We start from the raw sequence: 24,297 nt of genomic DNA, 5'->3' as shown, positions 1-24,297 counted from the left end.
GTTCATAGATATGCAAATATATATAGATGGATATATTTATATGTAAAATATATTACATATGCTCACTAATATGTTGAAATATTGACTCAATCAGTACAGTATAATACCCCCAAAGAAGTGGATCACACTGAATTAAAAATTTAACATCCAATCAATCTCTTAAGAATATCGCTATACTAATCCATTCATACCCTAACATCGCCCATTCCATCAACATGGCGAATACAGTAATATAGCCTAGTGAATATGCCTTTACTATAAAAGCAGAGGACATGAAGGACATGGTTGCATCTCTCGCTGTCCCCCCTTCTGATCCTGGCTTCCCTGTTGTGTTCGGGCCCTCGCTGGCTGGCAGGTGCCGACCTGCAGGTGTGCCAAACCAAAGGGCCGACCTGCTGCTCCAAGAAGATGGAGGAGCGCTACCTACTAGCTGCCCGCCACAACATGGAGTCAGGCCTGCAGGCTGTCAGCTCCCAGCTCAAACGCCTCATCATCCAAAACGCTGCCATATTCCAGGGTAAGGAAATCCATGTTCCTCAGATCCTTGTGTGTGTGTTTCTGTCTGGTCTCTCTATAGAGTAGACAGATTTCTCTATTCAGGGATCAATAATATTTTACGGGAAAAGCTTTTCTTTTCATTGGAAATAATATTTCTATCACAATGTCTTTGAAAGCCCAAGGTTGTTGTATTTTTCTGTTGTTGGCATTGGAAAGCAGGAGGTTTTACAAAGTTGTGTGTTGCTCTTGTGTTTTGCATTTCTCTTTGTTAACAGTTTCCTTTGTTAAAGAAAAGGAAAAAAAGTTATAAAGTGTCTGGCAGACGCAGAATGTTGATGTTCAGACTCTGCTGGAAAGGTTGGGAGCTGTCATGAACCGTTGAACAAACAAAATCCCTGATACTTGAATAAGAGCTTTAGGAACCAAACTATTTATGTACACAGAAGATATCTGGCCCTTCTTCAACAACAGAGTTAAGGAATATCTTCCATTGTCTTTGCAGCCTTTGACTCATAGCTTATTATTCCAGTGCATATCTGTGTCTTGTCGATGGGTTCTGGTTCCTGGCGGGCCATGTTTGGCCTCACCAGCCATAACCCCTGAGTTATGAAACACAGAGCGAACACGCCAATTAGAGCTTGAGGTTTTAAAGAGGGCCTGCGCCCGCGTCCTTGACTTAGTTGTTGTACACTAACCATGTTAGAGAGTCCCACCGCTGTGGTTTGACTGCACTCTCCCACCCGTGGGTCAATGCTAATTACCTTAGCATAGAGCTTTGGACGAATACTGCCCAATAAGCCCATTGGACTCAAATCCCTTCTAACATCCTGCTCTTATCTGTTTTTTCTCATTCATTTACATTGTTTTCTTTGTGTCTGTGTCTGAATGTCTGTGTGTGTGGGTGTGTGTCTCTTTCGGTTTCTCCGTCTCTTTCTCTGTCTGGTATTTCTCGCTCTACTAGGCATGACTTTATTGCTCCTGTTTGACTTTCTCTCTCTCTCTGTCTCTCTCTTTGTCTCTCTCTCTCACCCCCTCTCTCTCGTCTGCTCTTCCGTCTTCTATTGGGATTTGAGTGCTTGCCTTGTTTGCAATCATCTGTTCTCTTTTCTGTCTCTCGTTATTCCATAGTATTCTCTTCTTCCAGGGATCAAAGGGCTTCCCCTTCTTCACTCGTCTATCTCCCATCTCAGTGTGCTCTCTCTATCCCCCCTCAATCTCTCTCTCTCTGTCTCTCTCCATCTCCACCTGCCTTTCTTCTCTTTCCCAAGACTACACTAGAGGTTGAGCCCCTTTGAAGTCAACTTTGCCAAACAAAAGAAAAACGAATGGCTTTCTCGTCTCTGTGTTTTCTCCTCTTCTTCCAAATAATCACACGACACGTCTTCGTTTGCGTCAGGCTCTTCTCTCAATACCAGCAACTAGTTGGGCACTCAACGATTTCTAATAACGATGATCAGCTTCTGCCTTCAATGTTTTGAATGCCATTTGACAAGCTAATGAGCCCTAGCGCTGAGCTATTTGCCATGTAGCTGGGGGGAGAAGTACATGAGCGAAATACGTAATGAATAAAATGCAGCTCGCGGTGATGTATTAGTGACTGGCAGATATTCTTCATCTCGATTCACATTAGCGAAGATCCCGCCAATCTGTTCCCTCCCCATTAGACGTAGCCGCTCGCTCACCAAACGCCGCGATGCTATCAATTTAGCTCGGAAATTAGAATCCCTTAACCTGTGCTCGCTGCTAATATTCAGTCTAATCTTTCGAACCGAGAAGCTCAATTGCATTCTGGGAATTTAACCCTGTACATCAGAGAGAGAGAGAGGGAGGGGGAGAGGAAGAGGGGTCGGGAAGTATTTCTGATGGGTATATTAGAATGTGTTTCTGGATCTAGGGCCCAGTAGATGATGAGACGCTGTGTTCCTCAATAGGCGTAGCCCTGCTTGAAAGGAGATGGCATAGAAACGTGTCTGAGATGGCCACACACACACACACACACACACACACACACAGCTTCCCCCAGCTTCAACGAAGCTCGGAGAGGGAGATACTTTGTGACTCAGCGTGTGTCCTAAGGTGGCTCGCGGGAATCGAGACGATAATTGTGTATGCCCTCGTCTCTATTTTCTACGTACCCCTTCTCCCCCACCCCCCACTCCCCCACCCCCCACTCCCCCCCCCCCCCCCACCCCCCCCCCCCCCCCCCCCCCCACCCCCCAATGCAATGAAAAACATTTCATGTCAGCCTCTGGAGTCCCTAACTGCAGTGGCGTATGTCTGATGCACCCCCAAGCAAAGTTGTAGCTGATGTGTTCAGCGCAACACCGGTTCCCCCGAAGAGAGTAATCCTAATTCAGAGAGTAGTTGTAATTATGTCCCACTATTGCTGATTGGTACTGTGTAATGATTCAGCCCAACACAAGGCAATGAGCCGCATTGAAGTCTGTGTTGTGAACTCTTTTATTAAAGTTGTTTTTTACTGTCAATGCTTTTGCAAGCCTTTATTTCGTTATTAATCTTTTTTCACTATTATAATTATGCAGCGAGTATGCAAACATGTTTGCCAGTACCTTGCCAAGATTTATTTTTAATATCAATTTAATATTAATTTCTCATAAGGATACATCTTTTGGGCTTTCATTCCTTTGCCCAAATAAGAATCTTTATTTGGATCAATCATCTTATTTACATAAATCTCTGTGCCCTCCTGCAGTGCGGCTTGCGCCTACGTGTATGGTAAATATAAATTAACCTAGCTTCGCGCCTTCCCACTGAGTGCATCTTCTTCTTCAGTCCCATGGTGGAGGGAAGAGTGTGTTTGGGGTCTCCTGGGAGGGGATCCGGGACCAGGGGCTCATGTACGACAGCCCTTCTCAAACAACCATGTCTTGGCTGTCGTGCCACAGACAATGGACTGCTTCTCGGTCTCCTCCTCCTCCACATCACACCCTGCTGCTCTCAAATCCCCCTCCGCCCCCCGCCCCCCCCTACTGGGACTCCACGAAACAAGCGCACCTCGAAGGAAAACCCAGAAAAGCGCAGAAGAAACCCAGAGGAGTAGTGCTCGATTAATAAACATGAGTGTGCCGAGTGACAACACTTGTGAAGGTCCAAAACGCCACCAGCCACATAAAAGCAGGGACACTGGTTTATCGGTTTGCTTGTTTCAATATCTGCCAGTCTCTGTGATATCTGCTTATTTCCCAGCTGCTCTCCCAGCTATCTAAAAAAAAAAGGAAGGAAAGTGGGGCAGCCAGTCATGGAATGACTCAATGAGTCCATAGAAGAGCTTCACAGTGGGGCGTTGGAAAACAGGTCTGTCGTGGACTACTTTCATGCAGCATGAAGGATCTTTGTAGCCGTGGTTTCACCCGCTGCGACAAGGGGGCAGGGGGAGCACACCCTCTTTACCCAGAATTCACTTGGGCGGGGGAAGGCTCTGTAAATTATAGCAATCGTTTTTTTATAGAAGGGAGCTTGAGAAGATGCTTCAGTCTTCCTTTTTTATGTAACATAAAGACGGAAGGGCCACCTGGGTGTGTTCCTCAGACCAACAGGCTGAATATTCATGAAGACAGACGCGTTGGCGCTGTCACAGTGCGCCGTAATTAAACGGTTTGCTGGAGAAAAGCGTGAATAAATCTTCCCTTTTGTGTCCTTGAGTTCTCATACCTCATTCCCGGTGTGCCAAAAAAGAAAAAAGTGCATCTCATTAAATAAATAAAAAAAATGCAACTGCTGACTTCTTCCCTTCTTTGAGGTGGCTTTTAATTACTCTCTGTGTATTAGGAATTACAATGACAGGCCCTGTGGCCCCTGGGAGGTGTCAGTGTGTGTGTGTGTGTGTCTGTGTGTGTGTGTGTGTGTGTGTGTGTGTGTGTGTGTGTGTGTGTGTGCGTGTGCGCGTGTATGTGTGGTTGGGGGGGTGACTTTGCAGATGCTTTTGCCCTCGTTGGTCATCCAATAATGCTGAATGGACAATTGTGTCGTCGTAGTAACCCAAAGGAGATGTGACAGGATGAGGAGGAGAGGGAGGAAGAGGAGTGGGAGGAAGATGCGCAACCCAGGCAGGGCCAGTGATGCCTCTCCATCCATCATCTGCTAATCAAAGTCCGAGCTCCCTGCCCTCCTCATCCATCCACCGCCTGCTGCTCGTTAGCGGGGCCGCTCCATCTGAAGTGCTCCGAGGGCCTGGACTGAGCATGCCCCTATTTTCGCTTTCCCTCTCTATCTTTATCTCTCCTTTTGCTCCTTTCCCTCCATCCTTCACTCTGCAACAAAACCCCACATTTCGTCTCCTTCTATCCATCTCTCTTGGACGCTCTCTCTCGCTCTCTCTATCTCTCCATCGCTCTGTTCCCTCCATCTCTCAGTCTGTTTATAGCCCCGACTTAAACTTTCTCTTAGTAACCCAACCGGAGTGAGAACCAGCGGGGCGTGTGCTGGCTGCCAGCCATCCGAACTTGTTTACCGGCAGCCCGGGGCTAATCTAATAACTTAATGATGGCTACATAGTCGCCCGTGCTGCGTCCTACGAGCTCTGCGGAGCAACATTCACCACTGCCACTCTTCTTCATCATAAACGTGTAATTCACTTTTTCCTCTGATTACGTTGATTGTGCTGCGATATTCTTCAGGCGCCTGCTGGGTGCAGATTGATGCTTAATGACTCAGTAAAGTCAAACTTCCGTGCCTCAAAATCGAGCATCTGTTTTGGTTTTTCGTTTTTTGTCAGTGTGTGATCGATCTGATGTTTGTGTTGTGTGTCTATTCTTATTCAAGGAACATAACAATGTCTTTATCTGAGAGTATAGAAGTGATAACAAGTGTATCTCTTGATGTAAATAATGGGCGGACATCGACATCTCTGTGATGAAGGTGTTGTTGTCGCCGAGAAAGAGGAGGTCTAGAATCAGCCTCAGCTTGGCCCTGTGCTTGTTGTTGTCGTAGCGCAAACTGATCCTTACACAGCTGCTCCCAATCCTGTTGATTTAAATATAAGTGGCCTAATCGACACACATATTGATCAGGAAAATCTGTCCTTTAAGTCGCTGAACCAAAGTAAGTGTATGTGATATTCAGATCAATGGTTGACAGCAGTGTCTTGTGTATGTTGTTTTCATACGCAGACATTATACGTATTATTCACCATAGTGAACTGTGACCTGAGATTTTAATACTTATTTTATTACTTACTCTAATACTACTTATAATGAGAGTTGGAGCAATTCTCCCTGTTCTCTTTCAACTGTTAAAAGATAACACATACATTCCAGCGATGTGTGTTCAAAACTTCCTGAACAATTATCCGATTGACAGGGCAATCATGTACGACATTCAGGATGACAACTTTACACTCACCCCACAGGCGCAACAAACAAGTTAAAATAATACCAACTCATTATTAATCAAAATATAAACACATCCCATTCATATTCAATGTAGGTCTGTAGCATGAATCTGGAGACGATCTAGAGTTACTCGAACCTAACTATAAAAACAAACCTATCCGGTTATTCATAACCCATTAATCAAGTGCTTCCCAAACCCCCTTCCCCACTCGGGTTTGGTTCACTTTCATTCAGACAATCAATGTTTGACTGACGAACCCAAAAACTCCTCGCTTCCTGCTCTGAGCAACGGCTTCACGCTGAGCTTCATTTATTTTCCCGAACTGCACCCTTCTCAGCGGGGGGGGGGGGGGGGGGGGGGGGCCACCATCTCCCCTCCAATTGGCTTGGCGGTTCTAATAAAGTGCTCCTGTTGTCTTGGGCGCTCTACGTTTTTAATCATGCCTCCTGCTTTTTGATTCGACCACCCTCGTGCCGCGGTTTTGGCGTCTGTCTCGGCGCTGATAATATGTTGGCCCCTTCTGCCGCACCATGGGGTGGGGACATTTGCATATTATTTCCGTAGCGGCTCTCTTCTGGAAATCTTCAAAAGCAGCATTATCACCCCCCCCCCCTCCCCCCCCCCCCCCCCTTACCCCCGCCGGAAAGGAAGAAAGGAGGAGGACCCCCAAGAGTCTCAGAGACTGGAGATCTGTTCGCCCCCAACGCGGCGTCGCCAATGGTTTCTCCTTCCACAAAGGCCGGTTCCTCCGTGGAGGGGGGTGGGGGGGTGCTGGGAGACCTTCAGCGTGGAGGACTCGGAGGACGCCGTGGGTCGGGCCGTGGTAGACTTGGCTGATGATAGAAGATGGGGATAATCATGATTAGGGCTAGGGTATGATTATGATTAGAGGCAGTGTCAAATAACGATAAGGAATAGGGTACCTCAATGATAGGAAATGGGGTTTGATGATGAAGAATAGGGTATGATGATAAGGAATGGGGTCTGATGAAGAAGAATAAGGTATAATGATAAGTAATGGGGTATGATGATGAAGAATAGGGTATGATGATAAGGAATAGGGTATAATAATGATAAGGAATGGGGTATAATAATGACAATTGCACTTAAGGATTAGGGAAAGGATGATTATATAGATGTGGGGATGTTGACAGATATAGCACAAATGATTAGGTCTAATGAAATAACAGTTTGGCTTGCACTAGAATAAACATATGTCATTGACGTGAGGGGTGCTGGTATTTTCCAATGATAGTACACGTACCAATTTTCCAATGTATTTCGCCTCGGGGCAAGCGACAGGGATTTTGTGTTTTGCCTCATATTTGCAGAACCACACACTGCATTGAGATGACACCCATTTATATCATCCCTCGTTCCGTTCTGCGCTCTATAGACAGACAGACAGAGAGAGATAGAAAGATGAGCTCATGCTCTTGAGGACCTCTTCCATAGTACGGTAACTCCAGATACTGAAACACACATGCCTGGTTGGTGATATGCTGTCTCAGACACGAGACCATCCTCCCTCAGCCACCGTGTTTGTATGTCCGTCGCCCCCCGACCTCCCATGTGACACACATCTTGCCGTCCTAGGTTGCCCTGGACGCGTGTTGAAGCTCTTGGTGTTGGAGTCAAACTTTAACGGTGGGTGCTGCTCTTACACGCCTCCCCGCCTGAATTTCATCATGTCTTTGGGGGGAAAAAAACAAATGGAGCCCGACGCAGATCAAATTGCCGTTTGAAATGCGTTCATCAAACACTGCTGATGATACTGTGACAGCTAGTCCCCAGCAAGACGTGGAGGGAGGCAGGCTGTGTTTAGCATTTTGGGCGTTCGCTTCGTTTTTTTTGCTCACTTGGGATTTGGTGGTTAGAGAGCATCAACAGGGAAGAAGAGGGGAGGGGAGAAAGGAGGAGAACAAGAAGAAGAATGTCTTTGTTAAGGAGGAGAAGAAAGGAGGGGTGGAAGAGATAGAGGAGAAGGGAGAAGGGAGGAGAAGAGAGGAGGGGTGGAGGAGACAGGAGAATGGAGGAGAAGAGAGGAGGGGTGGAGAAGACAGAGGGGAAGTGAGGAGAGGGAAGGAATGCGAAGGAGAGAGGGAGGGAGGGAGGGAGGGTCAGGAGAGAGGAGAAGAGACTGAAGAGGGGAAGAGAGAAGATGAGTGGGGAGGACTGGAGAAGAAAATATAAGAAAATATTGTGAGGAGAAGAGAGATAAAAAAAAAAGGAGAGAGGAGAGAAGAGAAAAGCAAGAACCAAACAGCGAACCCTGAGCTAATGGACTCTAGGAACAAATGCAAGATCAGCCCAGGTCGCCATACATCATGGAGGAGCTTTTCCAACCTAATGAATGAAACAGAGCTGGCTATCCAAGCTCACCGACAATAGTATTAATCAAAGCCCGCTCTGTAAGCTAAATCAATGCAAATGCAGGATTACATCCAAACAGACAGATCTATTAATAAAACGTGTTCACCAAAGTGCCCATTTGTCTTTGAATTCATCTTAATGCACCCTTTGTTTGTGTACTGATTTAATTTGTGATACCCCATAATAGTAAAGCAAGGCGAAAACAAGAACGGTAGTTATTTCTGTGTGTGTGCATGCCTGTGCAGGGGTTTGTGTGTATTAGAGTAAAACAATTTATTATTCTCCGGGACTCAAAGCTCTCATTCCATCCATCCAGTGATCATTCAGTTCAACATTGGTGTGGATTTTTCGGCCAATTACTTTGAATTACTTTTGAGTGGTTTTGGGACAGCTCTTCTAGAATGTTCTTAATCTTCAAGGTCTTCTCGTCGAGTGTGGAGCAAAGGACTCTTTTGATATATAAAAAAGGCGACGTGCTTAATGTATTCCCATGATATCCACAGAGGAAAAGTTGGCGCATAACCCAGTTTGCAGTTGGAGTGAATCTGGCGTTGTAACTGAGACACCTAAGGCTTATCACACGGACATCATTCCACTTCAACTCCCTGCTCTGCATCCTAACACTCTCACCAGCGCATGTTTGTCAGGTCACCTCTCAACAGAGCAAATTGTCTCTTGAATCACTTTCCTAATACTGAAATTCTCTCTCGCTCTCTCTCTCCCTTTCTTTCTTTCTTTCTTTCTTTCTTTCTTTCTGTCTTTCTGTCTTTCTTTCGTTCTTTCTTTCATTATTTTCTCTCTCTCTCTCTCTCGCTCTCTCTCTCTCTCTCTCTCCCCCACCACCACATGAAATATGGAAAAGCTTATGCAACAGGTGAAATCATCCGTGCAGACATAATGACCGCGTTCGGGGCTCCTTCTGGTCCCTGCGCAGGGCTGGAGCAGAGATCACTTGTCAGTTTGGGTTCACGTCGCTTCACGATCCCCCACAAACCTTTCTCCAACACTGGACGCATGTCTTTCGCTAAAAATGCTTTTGTCTTGTTTGTTCATTTTCATATTCTATCGGTGTGTTGTTGTTGAGATCCCCGCTCTGTGCTGCCGGGGCCGCTCCGCCCTTGCCGTTTAACCCCCTGAATTATTGATGGAGCAGGACACCATGTTCGCCCAGCGTGGGTGTTTGTCTGTCTGTGTGTGTGTGTGGGGGGGGGGGGGGGGGGGGGTGTGTGTATGCATGTGTGTGTGTCTGTGTGTGATTGTGTGTCGGTGCATGTGTGTGTGCACATGTGTGTGTGTGTTGGTTCATGTGTGTATGTGTGTGTGTGTGTGTGTGTGTCTGTCCGTATGCATGTGTGTGTGTGTGTGTTGGCATGCGTGTGTGTGTGTGTGTGTTTCTGTCAGCCCGCGAGTGTACGCATGTGCGTTTGTGTGTACGCATTTGTGTGTGTGTGTGTGTGTGTGTGTGTGTGTGTGTGTATGTGTGTGTGTGTGTGTGTGTGTGTGTGTGTGTGTGTGTGTGTGTGTGTGGTGAGAGGGGAGCATGACCTAGGAGCGGGGCCGGGTAGGGGGGACCTAAGGCGGGAGACGCAGAGTGGAGGCGGCGGAGGCGTTGGTGGGGTTGTCTGCCCGCATAGCGTGACTGATCTGAGGAGAAGTGTTTGGGTGGTGTCTGAGAAATCGCAGTCTGCATGTACTCCCCTCCAACATCCCTCCCCCGGACCCTACCCCAGCCCAACGCCCGACCCCCAGCATACGTCACCACCCCCCCACCCCCCCGCCCTAGGTGGAGGAGAGGCTAAGTGCTGAGATGGTAGGAGCGCTCCGACAAGCTCCATTACTCCTCTTCCCCCCCCATTCCCTGCTCCGCCTGTCAGGCCCGGGAGACGATAGGTGGTGGGGGTGGTGGTGGGGGTGAGACGATGGTGGGTGAGGTAGTGGTTGCGTTAGAGAACTCACTGGGTAGAACGAGGTTAAACGACGTGGCGTGGACGAGAGAGAAAGTGAATGAGAGGGGTAATCTTTTTTTTGTTTTTCGTCCTCGCTTCTTCTCTCATCAAGCACCAGCTAGAATTAGAACTGTTAAAGAAAAAGAGTTAGAAAACGAGTTAAGTTGCAAAACTTCCTTTAACATAGACTGCCTAATTATAGGCCTGAAGCCCTGAGTCCTGAGTTCTCACAGGCTGGTTAGTCAGAGCAACGCTTCTCTCGGCTCTCCTCTCCTTCCCTTACCCTTCTCTTTCTCCTCCATTCTCTCTCCCCCCCCCCCCCTCTCTCTTTCTCTCTCTGGAGATGAAGTCTGCGGAGCGAGACGGGGGGATGACAGGCTGGGAGGAGAGACGAGAGGCTAAAGGAGAAGCGTGGCATCCAAGAACTTTGACCTCTCTCCAAAACGAAACCCTCCGGATCGAGGAGACTCCTCACTCTCATAATTGATCTCTCCAGCCATAACCCCCTCCCAAGCTGGGCATTGCGGCTTGGGGCTGTGGGGTGGGTTTTGGGGGGGGGGGGGGGGCGGTTGTGTTTGACTTTTCACTTCCACATTCTAAAGAAACTCATTCTGCACGAGTAACAGAAACCGTGGATATTCTCACTGCACTGATGTACCTTTGCCAGCCCCCCCCCCCCCCCCCCCCCCCCCCCCCCCCTCCCAGCACAGTGCCCCGGGGCCTGGCCCTGCCTGCCCAGGGCCCCAGCGGGTCCCTGACTCAGTGATGGAGGGGTCACAACCTTGCTTGGGATCCCAGCGGTGTGGTTCACCCAGGGGCATTGTCGGCTTTAACAAGCCAAGGAGGAAGGGTTGGAGTTTAGGTGGAGGAGGAGGGGATCGTGTGTGTGGGGGGGGGGGGATTTGCTTTCCATTAATATTTGAGGAGCTCCATCGCTTTTGCAGCTGTTTACTTAACAGATCACGCTCCAGAGTTCGTCGTCCAACAGCACGCCACATCGCAGACGACAGCACCACCCTGTCACTGTCTTACCCTTGTCCTACAACACACTTCACCGCCCCCCACGCCTCGGCCCAGTCTCTCTCTCTCTCTCTCTCTCTCTCTCTCTCTCTGAGGTGAGGATGCTTTGGGGTTGGGTCCCTCCCTTTCTCTCCCCATCCATCATGCTACCACGGCGATGACACCCCACGTTCGTGGCTGTCACAGCTTATCATTCAGTGCTTCGCTTAGTCTTAAGGTGAATCCACTCCATCCAGTCACACTCAATTTTCTTTGTTGTTGATGTTGTTTTTGTTGTTTGTTGTTGTTGTTGAACTCTATGTTTCCCGTCCGCCATTTGTAAACACATTTAAAAGTCACTGATCCGTTGGCTGCGTTTCGCACACATCTTTTCTATATGTCACCTCGGCGCTGTGAAAGAAGATTAGATTCCTCCCGTGGCGGGGAAACAAACCCGCTCCGCTCTTCCGTCTTACGGCTACGACGGGCATTCACCCATGCCTTGGCAGGGGTCAACCCACTCCCACCCCACCAGCCGTCACTGTATACTGCCGCCACGGCGTTGGTAGTGCTGGTGGTGTCGGAGGTGGGTCAAGCAGAGTTCAGCATTTCATCCAGTATTCATCACTTCAAAACTGTTTCCTTCTGGCAAATTCACGCGGGCCCGAATGTCATCGCTGGCTCCGTGTTGTTGTGGCACGGTGGGCCTATTCCCATGCACGGCAGAGCAAGACCCTGCTGGTCCCCGTGCCCTTTAAAACCAAGCAGTGAATAATTGAACAACAGCATAAAGGCTGAGGTAAGAACGGATGGGAAGACGCCTCTTTATATACTGTCAGCTCCATGTTTGCTCTATTCTGAGTTCCTCTGCCCGTGTGTCTCCAGCGCCCTCGCTATTCGACCCAGGGGGTAGGGCTGGGCTGAGGGGCTTCAGAGGGGTTTGCTGTCACAGGTGTTAAACTTGAAGAGAAGCCAATTATTGCAGCGTGTCGCTGGGTTGTCCTGCTTTGAACCCGGCTTTCAATACCAGACCCTCTCAGCGCTGGAGGTGCAAGCAGACCTACGGGCTGGGCAGAGAGAGCTGGCTTAGAGGTCCCACTTTGTGTGAGTGTCGGACGGGGACTCTGTGTGTGTGTGTGTGTGTGCGTGCATGTGAGTGACTATGAATTTGTGTGTGTGTGCGTGTGTGGGGTGAAGTTTAGATAGTCATTTCCGGAAAACGGGCTTGGCCTCCCTAACATTGTGCAGATCTGGGGATGCAAACTGTGTGCCATTTGTACACCTTGTTCCAAGTGGCTGGCTGCTCTGTTCTGGTTGGAAGCTTAGCCCATGGGTTTATTTTCAAATGAGCTTATTCGTTGAACAAAGCAGCACAGAGTAGTGCCGCAGGGTGAGTTTATTAGCAGCTTGCGTGTCTGTCGGTGGGGCAAGTCAAAGATGGTGTCTTTCTTGTTAATTAATTAATTAATTAATTAATTTGTGTTTATTCTGTATTTTTACTGCTTGTCTTTATCAGTGACGTGCATGTGCACACTCACACACGCACACGCAAACACACACACACGCACACGCACATGCACACACACACACACACATAAAATCAAAGTCACAGACATACACATACAATCATAGACACACACATACAATCATAGACGCAGACAAACACACATGTACACACGGACAAACATGGCACAAAAACACATTTGCAGAGGTTCTGTCCAACAAAGGCGTAGAACTGAAGAAATCCCTCTCTTTTGAAAAAGGAGACATTGGCAGCGTTCCTTCTTTTCTATCTCAAGGTTTTCGTCTAATAGAAGAAAAGGCAGGCGAGGTAAAATATCCTGGCATGCAGGCGGCGCAAGGTCAGTGTTTTCTTTTCCAAACAGCATGCTGTGTTGCAAAGCCGGGCAGGGTGACATTGAGAGATATGTTCCTCTCTGCACAACGTCTACGCAAGGATTTCTACCAAAATAAGGCAGACAATGCACTTACATTTAGTTGGGAGCATGACAAAAAGCTAGGGTTGTCTTGTGTGCTTTTAACAATGTTTAGCCACATTTTCTTTTTACAAATGTTAAGAGACACATTCGGCCAATGTAATTGAGTTCCAGGGAAAACAGACGGTTTTTCAGTGAGTAGCGGGTAGCAGTGAGGCATCGTGCCCAATGTCCGCTGGTATAGGCAGTGCATAATGGGTGTCAAACTAACTATCAAACTAACCCGCGCTGTATCTCTCACATGAGAGAGTAACAGCGTCATATAAATAAAACAGCACCTTTCTGTGGCACTGCGATGAACAAAAAGGAGCTTCCACAGGCCTCAAAGCAATTATGATCACAATGCTCCAGAAAAACAAGTTTAGAGCCCCTTTATTACCTGCGTGGGAGGCACGGCTTCAAAGACTACAATTCCCAGTTGTGGCTTTATTTCTTTAAAAAGACAGATAAAGTACTTCACGTGGGAACAAAATAGTCTCACAAATAAAGTCCCCCTCCCCCCCGTGTAGATGGCAACGCTGTTGAAAACCTCAGCAGGTGTTTCCACATATCAAGGTAGAGGTATTTGACAAAATGAGGCTAGCAAGTTGCAACTACTGGGACTGATATCCTTGAGTGTAGAAAATACGACATTTGTTCAACTTTTGCTTTTGTCTCGCTTCCCGTCTCTTGTGTGCTAAACAACGCCACTGAGGTATTCAGGCACACAAAAAAATGATAGAAGGAAGAAAACCTATGTCTATGGTTAAATTTCACATGCTGAGAAATACTTGGGCAAAGTCAAATGTGTTCGCCTTCAATGGGAGGTAAACTGTTGTTAATATTCTCTTCACCTTCAAAACAAGGTAACACTTAAGAGTAGAATGTGAGTCTCACTGAGCTATTGGGCCTCCCATCCAACCAGGGGAATAGAGACATGGAGACTGGATTCCTGTCTTGTACTTCTGTCTTGAGTGCCTTGTTCAGTTTCAAGAGTGTTGAAACACCTCTGAGTTAAAACGAAAGGCACTGCTGTCGATTCGAAACAACAGAGATGCATGCCTGCTTAGTGAATAGTTAAACGGTGTAACATCCAATTAGTGGCATAAAACTTGTTCCAAACTCTAGTACCAGAGTGTTCAGAGAGCGATGGGGAGGAGGTGATGATGATGATGATGATGGAGATGGAGATGAAGATGGAGTTAGGCACCTACAACGCAGGCACTGGTTGAATAGAACAAATAATATGGAATTTAAATAGAAAGGCTTCAATTACCATAGCAGTAGGCACAATGAGTAGTTATATAAGGCATGTATATTCCTCACTTTAGTTGAGCTCCTAAAAAGTAATTAACTAATAATTTTGAAGTACCTTAACTAAACACAAATTGCCACATTGTCAAGTATTATTAAGATATCAAAGCATCAATACAAACTTTGTAATATTTTGTTTATCATCATCTTATGCTTTATTGATTATCTTATTATCCATTTAAAGTGCTACCAGAGTTTTAGAACACTCGTCTAATGGGGCCGTTTCACTATGTCCATCTAGTCAATCCGTTTTGTTTTTCCATTCGGAATAGGTTCTGTCTTAACATTGCATTGTTCAGCAGTGTTTAAGACTTCTTTTCAGAGTCCTTCGAAGGTGGATTCATCCCTTTCATCATGAAAACGTTTCACAAGGGCTTCGTCCAGATCCACAGCTGAATCTAAACTCAAGAGATGGAGAATATCAGTCAACTTGCATCATCAAAAACCTCAGTGCACTTCGCCAAAAGTCCGCTTTTTTCCCTGAAGCTATTTCCTCGAGTTCCCCTTGTTTCACTTAACCTTTGAAGCTCTCCGGGTGCTCTGTCACACATTTCTTTCCGTGCGTTAAGCCACTTGGTGTTAACATAAGTCGCAGACATAAATACATTGAGTCTCTACAAAAATGCAAAGAAGCAATCAGCTTGTGGAGCTACTTTGACTGTGTCAACAAGAAACGCATTAAGGATATGAGCATTACAGTGGACATAAAAGAGCTGCCGTTGCACCTCCTTAATATGAGATTGAACGCCGGATTTCTTTCCACTCTTGACCGAATAACCATGGTAGACTTGCCAAACCAGGTTACCTGTATTCTCGTGGCCAGGAGAAGGACTGTAGGAAAAGGAATTTTGGCAATGTTGAGCGTTTGTTTTTCGTGAACCGTCCAATGGTGCGTCACTTTAAATGCTGCTGCTGAAAGGAATTGTGGGATGGCATTATCTCCTTACTTTCTTAAAAGACGGTCCAGTGTATTCTGTGCTAAAGGAGATAAGAAAGGAATCATTGAATTGCCTTCCCTTAGCATTTGGAGAACTCAAACAGCTCTTATCATGGCTGCCTTTTAGATACTCCCGGCCGGGTCATTTCACTCCGTGTGGTACCTTTCTAAGCAAAGAAGACTATAATGGCGCTTTTCCACCGGCGGGTACGCTTCGGACCCAGCACGCCTCAGCCCAGTAGTGAGGGTGCGGTTATAGCCCAGCTCAGTTACGGCTCGCGTTTGCACTGCCGACAATGTACTCTTATGGTAGAGCGGGGTTTAAGCCGTATGGCGATAGCCGCGGCAGCTCTGTAAGCATCGTGATCTCATAGCAGCCCGACACAGTGTAGCCTGCTAATAAATCCAAGGAAAAAAGAAGAACGCGCACAATGAACAAAGATCAACAATAGGACGTCCCTGAAGGACGGCAAACTTTGCGCGACATTTTCTCCAATAAACGAAGCTTTCGCCGTTGTCCAGAAATACCTCACGGGTAATATGTTTGTTTCTTATTATTATCCCCTATCGCATGGAAGTTCGATTCTGTCGACCAATCAAAGGCCGGCATGTGTAGCTTGAACGTGCCGGCACCCTTTCAGGCGTCGCAGTACCCCAACGGAGGAGTACTGCAAGACGAGTACGGCTCAACACGGCTCAGTTCGAATCACGCCCACTTTTGGCGGTGGAAACGCGACCCGTGCCGCCCCTTTGCAGACTGAAACGACCCGCACCCTCCGGTGGAAATACGCCATAGGACTGCTGCCCGAGTCTCCACAGGCCGTCGTGGATGCGCACCATAAATGTATCCCAGGTGTTTTGAGGCTTTACAGAAATGGTTCCGCCTCATAAAAAATACATTATCCTGGCAAGGGAAAATGCTCCAAAAAGGCAATTAAGACTTGGTTGGCCAATACGGTGGCCTGGCTGCAGTCCACTGTGGCTACGCTTGCAGTTCAAAAAACCATGCTTGTGATGATGATGATGATGATAGAGGTGAGGTTGGTGATGATGAAAATAGTGTGTATTCCCATGTGTATTCCTACATTTCTGCCCACACTGCAGTTGCTGGGCAAACCAAACATGACTGAAGTCTTTCAGGTCCACATACACCTACATAAACACACACACATACACACACACGCGCGCACACGCCCCCCCCCCCCCCCACACACACACACACACACACAGGCATACTGGGGTCACTTTGCCCCCAGCTGTGAGGTAGTGCAGTGAGTGACGGTGCCTTCATGGTTCCTCTCTAAGCGGCTTCTCTAAAGCTCTAGGATCACTGGGATCCCGGTCTTCTCTGGGAAAGCCTTTTCTCGGCTTTTTAATACTGTTGTAGGTGAAGATGTGTGTGTGTGTGTGTGTGTGCTTGTGTATGTATGTGTGTGCGCACGTGTGTGTTTGTGCACGCGTGTGTGTGTGTAAATGCCTAGAGAAAGGATGCATGTGTGTCTGTGTGTATCCATACCTGCGTCGAGAGTGTGTGTGTGTGGTTGTGTGTGTTTGTGATAGCCAGGATAGTGTGTTTGTGAGTCTGAATGCGTTAACATGTGTACGTGTTGTGCGTGTCTTTGTGTACATCTTTGTGCGTCTGCCTTTGTGGTTTTTGTTAATTTGCTGTTGTTATTCGTGACCGCACTAAAGTTGAGCGCAGTGCGTCTCCGGACTCGGAGCTACGGCGGCCGTGACCACAGCTCATCTGTGCTGCCTTCGTTAGCTCTTTACAGCCACGCTTTTTAATCCACTACAATTCCTGCAATTCTACCCCTGAAATCACACACAAACATGTTCCCTCCGAGATCAACTTTTGTTTTGGAGGGTGGGCGGGCATTGTGGACCCTCATTGGTTCAGATGTGTGGAATATTTTTATTCTGTAATAATAACAGCCTCCATGATAATAATTGAAGACCTTGAGAGCACAGCTGATGAAAAGAGCAAGGCGGCGGTATCTCAGGAAATGACTTTTCCCTCAAATCTTTTATTTTGAAGCTTGCTATTGACACACTTTCTTTTGACAAAACCCTTAGAGGTCGAATGTGAGGATGTTTGTAGTTGTTCGGCAAGCAAAATAACTCAACAATAAAGAATGAGGTGAATCTTTTAAAAACCCTAATCAATATTCTTTGATGCCGGTTGTACCGTACAAATACCTTTCCTCTTCATTGTTCCTGCCCAGCCTGCCAACAGTACTATCTTTGCAGAACTTGGATGGTTGAGAAAGAGGTGTGACAAATGAAGTCATTTGTATCTGTACTGCTCAGATTATGTTCCCTACGGCTTCATTCAGCAGATTATAGTATTCAAGATCAGTTGTTTCATCTTTGAAAATTGTAAATTTCTTTGTTGTATAAAGGCATAAGTGCATGCTTCTTTCTATGTGTATATCTGCGTGTGTGTGTGTGTGTGTGTGTGTGTGTGTGTGCATGCCTGCGTGTATGTGTATGTCTGTGTGTGTGTGTGTGTGTGTGTGGTGATTATGTGTGTGTATGTGTCTGTCTGTGTGTGTGTGCAGGTGTATGTATGTGTGTGTGTCTGTGTGTGTGTGTATTTGCGCATTTTTATTTATGTGTGTGTGTGTGTGTGTGGGTGCCTGTGCCTGTCTACACCTGTGCCACACGGCTCATAAAGGAAGTGAGCGAGGGAGTGTGCAGAGAGCCAGGGGGAGAGAGAGCCGAGGCCTTTCAGCGGGCTGGACGGATAGGGCTCCCTCTCTACCAGTCCGTCCTGCCTTTCTCCCACGGCTCTGCAGCCTTTAATTGCCGTGCATCACACATGGATCCAGGGGCCAACAGGTGTCTAGAACACAGCCCGCTCTCAGGATCAAAGCCAGGGAAAATAATTACGCAACCCTGCTCTCCACTCAGGCCCAGATGAGAGCGTCGTCCCCTGCTGCCTCCCGTTTGGACACAGGCCCACATTTACACCCAGCGCCGTCACCTTCCTCCGACATCCACCCGGCGTGTGGTGGAGGGAGGCCTGCGAGAGACACTGGAGTGATGGGGGCTGGCAGTAAAGAGGGGAGGGCGGGGGTGGGGCGTTTATCTGTGTGATCATAGGTTCGGCGGGGGGGGGGGAGATGCTGGGTAGTTGCACTCCTCTCGTGTGAATATTTTATCCGTTATTAGCACGCGGGGAGAGAGACTTCAAACTGCAAACCTTTCCCTTCCACTAGTGGACGGGCTTTTTCATGGCCTATTTCTTTTTTAAATCTCTCCTTTGATGTCTCCTGTGTCAATGCGATGGAGGATATGTCCAACTATGAAAGTGCAATTGGTAAACCCACAGGTGTTGCGATGGGGTAGATATGGTTAGCTTTGACTTTATTTCACTTGACTTTACTCAGTTGAATTTACTTAATCCTGCTTGCCTACCTCGATTGATCTCAAACAAACATTACATATCCCAATTCGGACATTATTTGCATATCATTTGCATACCACATTATGAGAAGGAGAGTGATTATTGTAGGTCATTTTTTCTTGTCTTTGGGTCAAACTTTGGCCTTGTTTTAAATTGTGTGCTTTAAAATAAGAACATAATGTCTCTTAACTTAATTTATTCATTTTTCCCATTTTCCCGTCCTCATACTCACTGCATCAGTATTTCGACAAATTTTCCAATTGACCTTACGATAAAAAAGCGTGCCGAAGAAGGAAGTTTATATTTGAATCAACCTTTTAATGCAAAAATGTGAAGGTGGTTACATGAATTCCCATTTGTGCCATTATGATATTCTGTCCTTGGCCCAATCACTTAACCTGAATTGCTTCTGTGCGCGTTCAGCTGTAGAAATGTACAATATGTATGTCAATGTGGAGGTTAGCATTGGACTTCTTGAAGCACACCCGAGGAATTGACTCAGGATCATGTTTTTTCCCCCCCACAGAGTACAATAATATGAAGTATAATGCACACTATATATATATATATATGTCTACGTGTGTATGCTTTTATGTGTGTCCCTCTGTGTGTGTGTGAGTGTGTGCGTGCTTCTATGTCTGTATGTGTAGGTCTGTTTGGGCGTATATGTTGGCGATTGTGTGCCTGTGTGTGAGTGTGATAGTGAACCTGTGTGTGTGTGTGTGTATGTGTGAGTGTGATTGTGAACCTGTGTGTTTGTGTGAGTGTGATTGTGAACCTGTGTGTTTGTGTGAGTGTGATTGTGAACCTGTGTGAGTGTGATTGTGAACCTGTGTGTTTGTGTGAGTGTGATTGTGAACCTGTGTGTGTGTGTGTGTGATTGTGAACCTGTGTGTTTGTGTGAGTGTGATAGTGAACCTGTGTGTGTGTGTGTGTGTGTGTGTGTGTATGTGTGAGTGTGATTGTGAACCTGTGTGTTTGTGTGAGTGTGATTGTGAACCTGTGTGTTTGTGTGAGTGTGATTGTGAACCTGTGTGTGTGTGTGTTACCCTGCCCCCTCCCCTGCTCCCTGCTCCCGATGGCGAGTGCTCACCTGATAGCTGTAATTCTGCACTGGGTCTCGGCCGTGTCGTGGTATCAGGGGCAGCCGGGGGGGGGGGGGGGGGGGGGGGGGAGGTTAAGCCCGCCTGCCTGCTCCAGACCCAGACAACTACTCCAGTGCACCTCCCTGGGGCCCCCGTGCCGTCTCCAGCATAAACGGTGACATTCAAACGGGCTTCTGGGACCTACCGCCATGCACTGCAGCCTGTGTGACAGTACTAGCAGGAACATCACACTGTTAAGTGTGTGTGTGTGTTTGTTCATGTTCAGGATGTGTGTTTAATTGTGTGTTCGCATATGTTGTTCTGTATTCAGGGGTGTGTGTTTGTGGGAGGTTGGGGTTGTACGTGCACAACCTTGTGTTTGTGTGTATGCATGCATTGTGTGTTTGTGCACATTTATCTGTATTTGTGTGTGTGTGTGTGTGTGTGTGTGTGTGTGTGTGTGTGTGTCTGTGTGTGTGTGTGTGTGTGTGTGTTCACAGACCTCCCTGGAGGTGTGTCACACAGACAGGTTAGTGAGAGCAGCTCCTGATGCGACCTGAACTGTTGGCAGCGTGGGCTTCTGCTCAGAGCTGTCACATGTTGATGCCGGTCTGTCACTTCTGCATATGATAATGCACACGGCAGCCTCACCACACACAGCTTCTTGTGTGCTTCACATGAAGGACAAACACCCGCACACTCCAGCATCTGGGATATCAAAACGAGGATGAGGCTGGCATCCTAATTCAGCACAATGTGTTACTCAGCCACTCAGCAGGCGCTGGGATCCAAATCGACCCTTCACTCATTCTAGATTTGGGTCATCTTTGGAGTGGAAGCCCTACAAGTAGGCTGTGGAAATAAGGGATGGAACACAGTAGCGTTTGGTTTGGGAGCTGAACACCCTTGTTAGTGCAATATTGTTCTCCCCATGTTATGTAATGTCTATGTAATGTAATGGAAGGTGTTTATTCATCATTATAAAATAAAAGTGGATACAAAAAGCAAATGAGAATTGTGTTGCAGCTGCTCCTACACTGTGGAGAATCCCAATGAATGCCAAATGACCTTAAGAGCAGACAGCAAGACAGATGAGCTGGTGTTCAGAAGAGCAACAGGTCTGTAACGATGTCCACAGCAGTGTGCGTATCTTTCTGTTGTGTTCCTCTGTGGGTTTAGAGCCTCACTTGGTTTTGACACACTTCTTGTTTACTGACTCCTAAGTCCTTTCCAAAGACACTCAATAGGAAATCTGCTGAAACTGCACTTAATTTAAGGACAGAAATATTGCTGTCGTACATCCTAACCATCCTGGGGACATCTGGCTCTCTGTCTCTCTCCTGGCCCTCACTAAGACTTCTCCCTTTCTCCCTGGCTTCACTTTCCCTGACCTCATTCGAGGACTATGATGTAGGGAGGGATGTAGTCAGTTGTTTTGTTGTCAGGGCTGTGATGACAATGGCTTGACTAGTTATTTATCATCATTCACATTGTCATAAATGATTCATTTTTTGTTTTTCTATTCATGTAGCTATATGAAAATGTCTATTTCTGGTCATCCATTATATTAGATCATTCGTCGTTTTCTGAAGGCTATTCAGTATACTATACAGTACAAGTTTCAGGATGAGGAGTGTACACCACATCTTTGACACCTGGACCCTAATCTATCGTTTTTGTTGCAGTTTGTGCCATATAATTGCTTTTCCTCATTATGGTTATTGCTAAGGCTGGGAGTGTGATACTGTCTCTAGATGTAGTATGCGGTTCCAGGGGAAGTGTGAGGCATATATTCAAAATGAAGAGAAGGATTGATTGTACTAACCATCCGTTGAGATAAAGGACTAAATAAATAAAAATGGGCTTGCAACGTTTGATTCGTATGATTTATAATCACGCTGTCTTTTTAAAAGCATGGATCCTTATAGACATGCCGATCTGTTTGTATGTCAAATTATATAGTTCATTTTCTGACCGCATAATTTATGTTCATACTGATTCATGGCATAAATTGTTTACGTTTCCTGATAAATAAAAGCCCATTCATCTCAAGACTTTGTAGTAACCTTTGAAATGTATAACCTTTGAAAAGCGAGCAGCAAGCTGATGTGTATTCTGATGCCCTGTGCAGCTCACCAGAGACTGAAACATCTCTACAGCATTATTAGACACCGTCAATGACACCTATAAGGCATATATGCCTATATGTGACAGGTCTCTTGCTATGTGCAAGGTGTTCCAGTACATTTCTGCCGCAGGCACGCTGAAATATACCAGGGACTGAGGGAGCCTGAAATGCCAGTGGTTGACTTAATTTGAGATGATTGTAAGACCTTTGCGAACCATTACACCACTCTGTCTTCTACAGCCCTTAGTTTTCTCCTGGTGGCGTTCTCCCATCCTACAGCTTCTCATTGCTGCTCCAGGAACAAAGGTTCAGACGAGAGAAGATGAGGAATGATGGCACGGCACAGGACCTGACATGTTTTAGATGTCACCTGACGTTGTGACATCCATAGTGTACGATTCTATACGTGTCACATACGTGCGTGGTGGGACAAGATGTCTGTCGGGCACATTGTGTTTTAAAACTGTTTGCACAATGTAAAATGTGTTGGTTTTGGACAGTACGCTTTTAACTTGAAGTGGTTGAGGCTTGCTTGTTACAAATGTTATGACAGATTTGGGTGATGGTCCTCGCTGTCTGATTTTGAAGATGTTTAATATGACTTTTGCGCTTTAAATGTCTGCCTGTCTACCTGTCTCCTTAACTAGAAATCATCCTCTAATGTCTAATGTTTTTCCCCAGTTTTTCGCTCTCACACAGACTTACAAATTTATTTAAAGGGCAGTGTATGAGATGTTTACCGCTGTACAAAAATTAAATCAACAGAACCTTTCTGTATAAATTTGTACAAATATTTGCACTTGTACCCTCGAGCATAGCTTACAATAATAAATAAATATACACGATAATCCTAAAAATAATGTTGAATAGATCAACATTTTCCAGACGCGTTCGCCTACACTCGAAACCAAAAGTTCAAATGTGGATAGAAATTCATTCTTTGGGCCCTATCTTGCATCCGGCGCAATTGACTTAATCACTGGCGCATGTGTCATTGCTAGTTTGCAACTGGCGCAGAGCGTTCTTTTCCCTCCTGCGCCACGCGTCGGTAAATTAGGGAATGATCTTACTTTTAAATCAATGCATCTGCAAACACCGTACAGCAACACATATTTTCTTGACACAGACATCATGTACATGCCCATAACTTTTAGGATTTATGAGTATTTGATCGTGAGAAAACATTGTTTTACCGCGAGTGAGTGTTAAAAAGAATGAATGAATGCGGGCGCACCTGTGTGTATGTGTAAAAGAATGAATGAATGCGTGCGCGCGTGTGTGCGTCAATCTGTTTAAACACACGCAAACTAAACGTAACGCATAATACAGTCCATGGCAATGTATATTAACGGAGGGACACATGCATATTAGGAACAAAAGTCGATAACGATAATGCATACAATGCTGATAAGAAACAATGTTTATAATGTATTGCGTATATCAGTAAGTAGAACCACAGTTACCGCATATCATATGTTATATCATATAAGTTTTCTTTGCCGAAATTTCAAAATATCAATAAAAAATAAAAAAAAATCAACTCGTCGGATTCAAATGCGCTCATGGCTCTTAAAGGGGATGGGAGCTGGCACTCTCATTGGTTTATTGCACGTTACGCCCAAACCACACCTACGGGTAATTAGGCTACTTCAGACCAACCCTTTTTAGATTTGCGCCGGGTGCAAGAGTCATTTTTTGCGCCGGTAAACTAGCGACATCGCCATAGAACCGCCCACAAAGCTACTCGCGCTTGGCTCTTCTCACTTGCATTTCAGACCGTTAAAATAGGGCCCTTTGTGTCATTTGTGTACATGTCCACTTGAGAGCCACACTCACAATGCTTGTTTATCTAGCTTAGCCAACTAGCTGCATGGTGTTGCAGTGGATACTACCTGGTTGGAGACTTTCTTTTCGCCACTGGTTTTGTCCTGTTTGTCCTCTGAATACATGTAGACCGTAAATCAACCCTTAGTTTGTATGACCCGGTAATGAGTTTAGTGACGTTCAGGTTTGTTGCCCTTCCCTGGGACAGACCACTGGGAACCCCCCCTCCCGCCTCAGCCCAGAGCCTTACCAGGAATAACTGGGCGAAGGGAGTGAATGGATCGCTGACTTTGTAGATAAATCCCGCTTGTTTTATTGAAATATTAATATTAACCCTTTTGTGACTTTATAATGAACTAATTAAAAAAAATAAGTATCACTTTCTGAATTTATGAGGCTATTTACAAATGTTAATGTGAGTAATTTGTTAATTTGTTTCTCAAGGTTTTTTACTCT

The 24,297-nt window shown here is 46.2% G+C and overlaps 1 protein-coding gene across 1 annotated transcript in view; it reads left to right on the top strand.

Annotated features, from left to right (window-relative positions):
- gpc3 (glypican 3) overlaps window positions 1-24,297 on the top strand; it is a gene marked incomplete at both ends in the record, with an annotated part of 93,814 nt that overhangs the window by 7,885 nt on the left and 61,632 nt on the right. Inside the window, one exon of the mRNA XM_079744340.1 lies at window positions 356-517. Within this exon, the coding sequence (XP_079600466.1) occupies window positions 356-517 (162 nt within the window). The remainder of the gene's footprint in view (window positions 1-355; window positions 518-24,297) is intronic.

This window comes from Pollachius pollachius (assembly GCF_949987615.1).
Source record: "Pollachius pollachius genome assembly, chromosome: 10".
In the NCBI taxonomy this organism is placed as follows: domain Eukaryota; kingdom Metazoa; phylum Chordata; class Actinopteri; order Gadiformes; family Gadidae; genus Pollachius; species Pollachius pollachius.
This window is presented reverse-complemented; position numbering and strand designations above follow the sequence as displayed.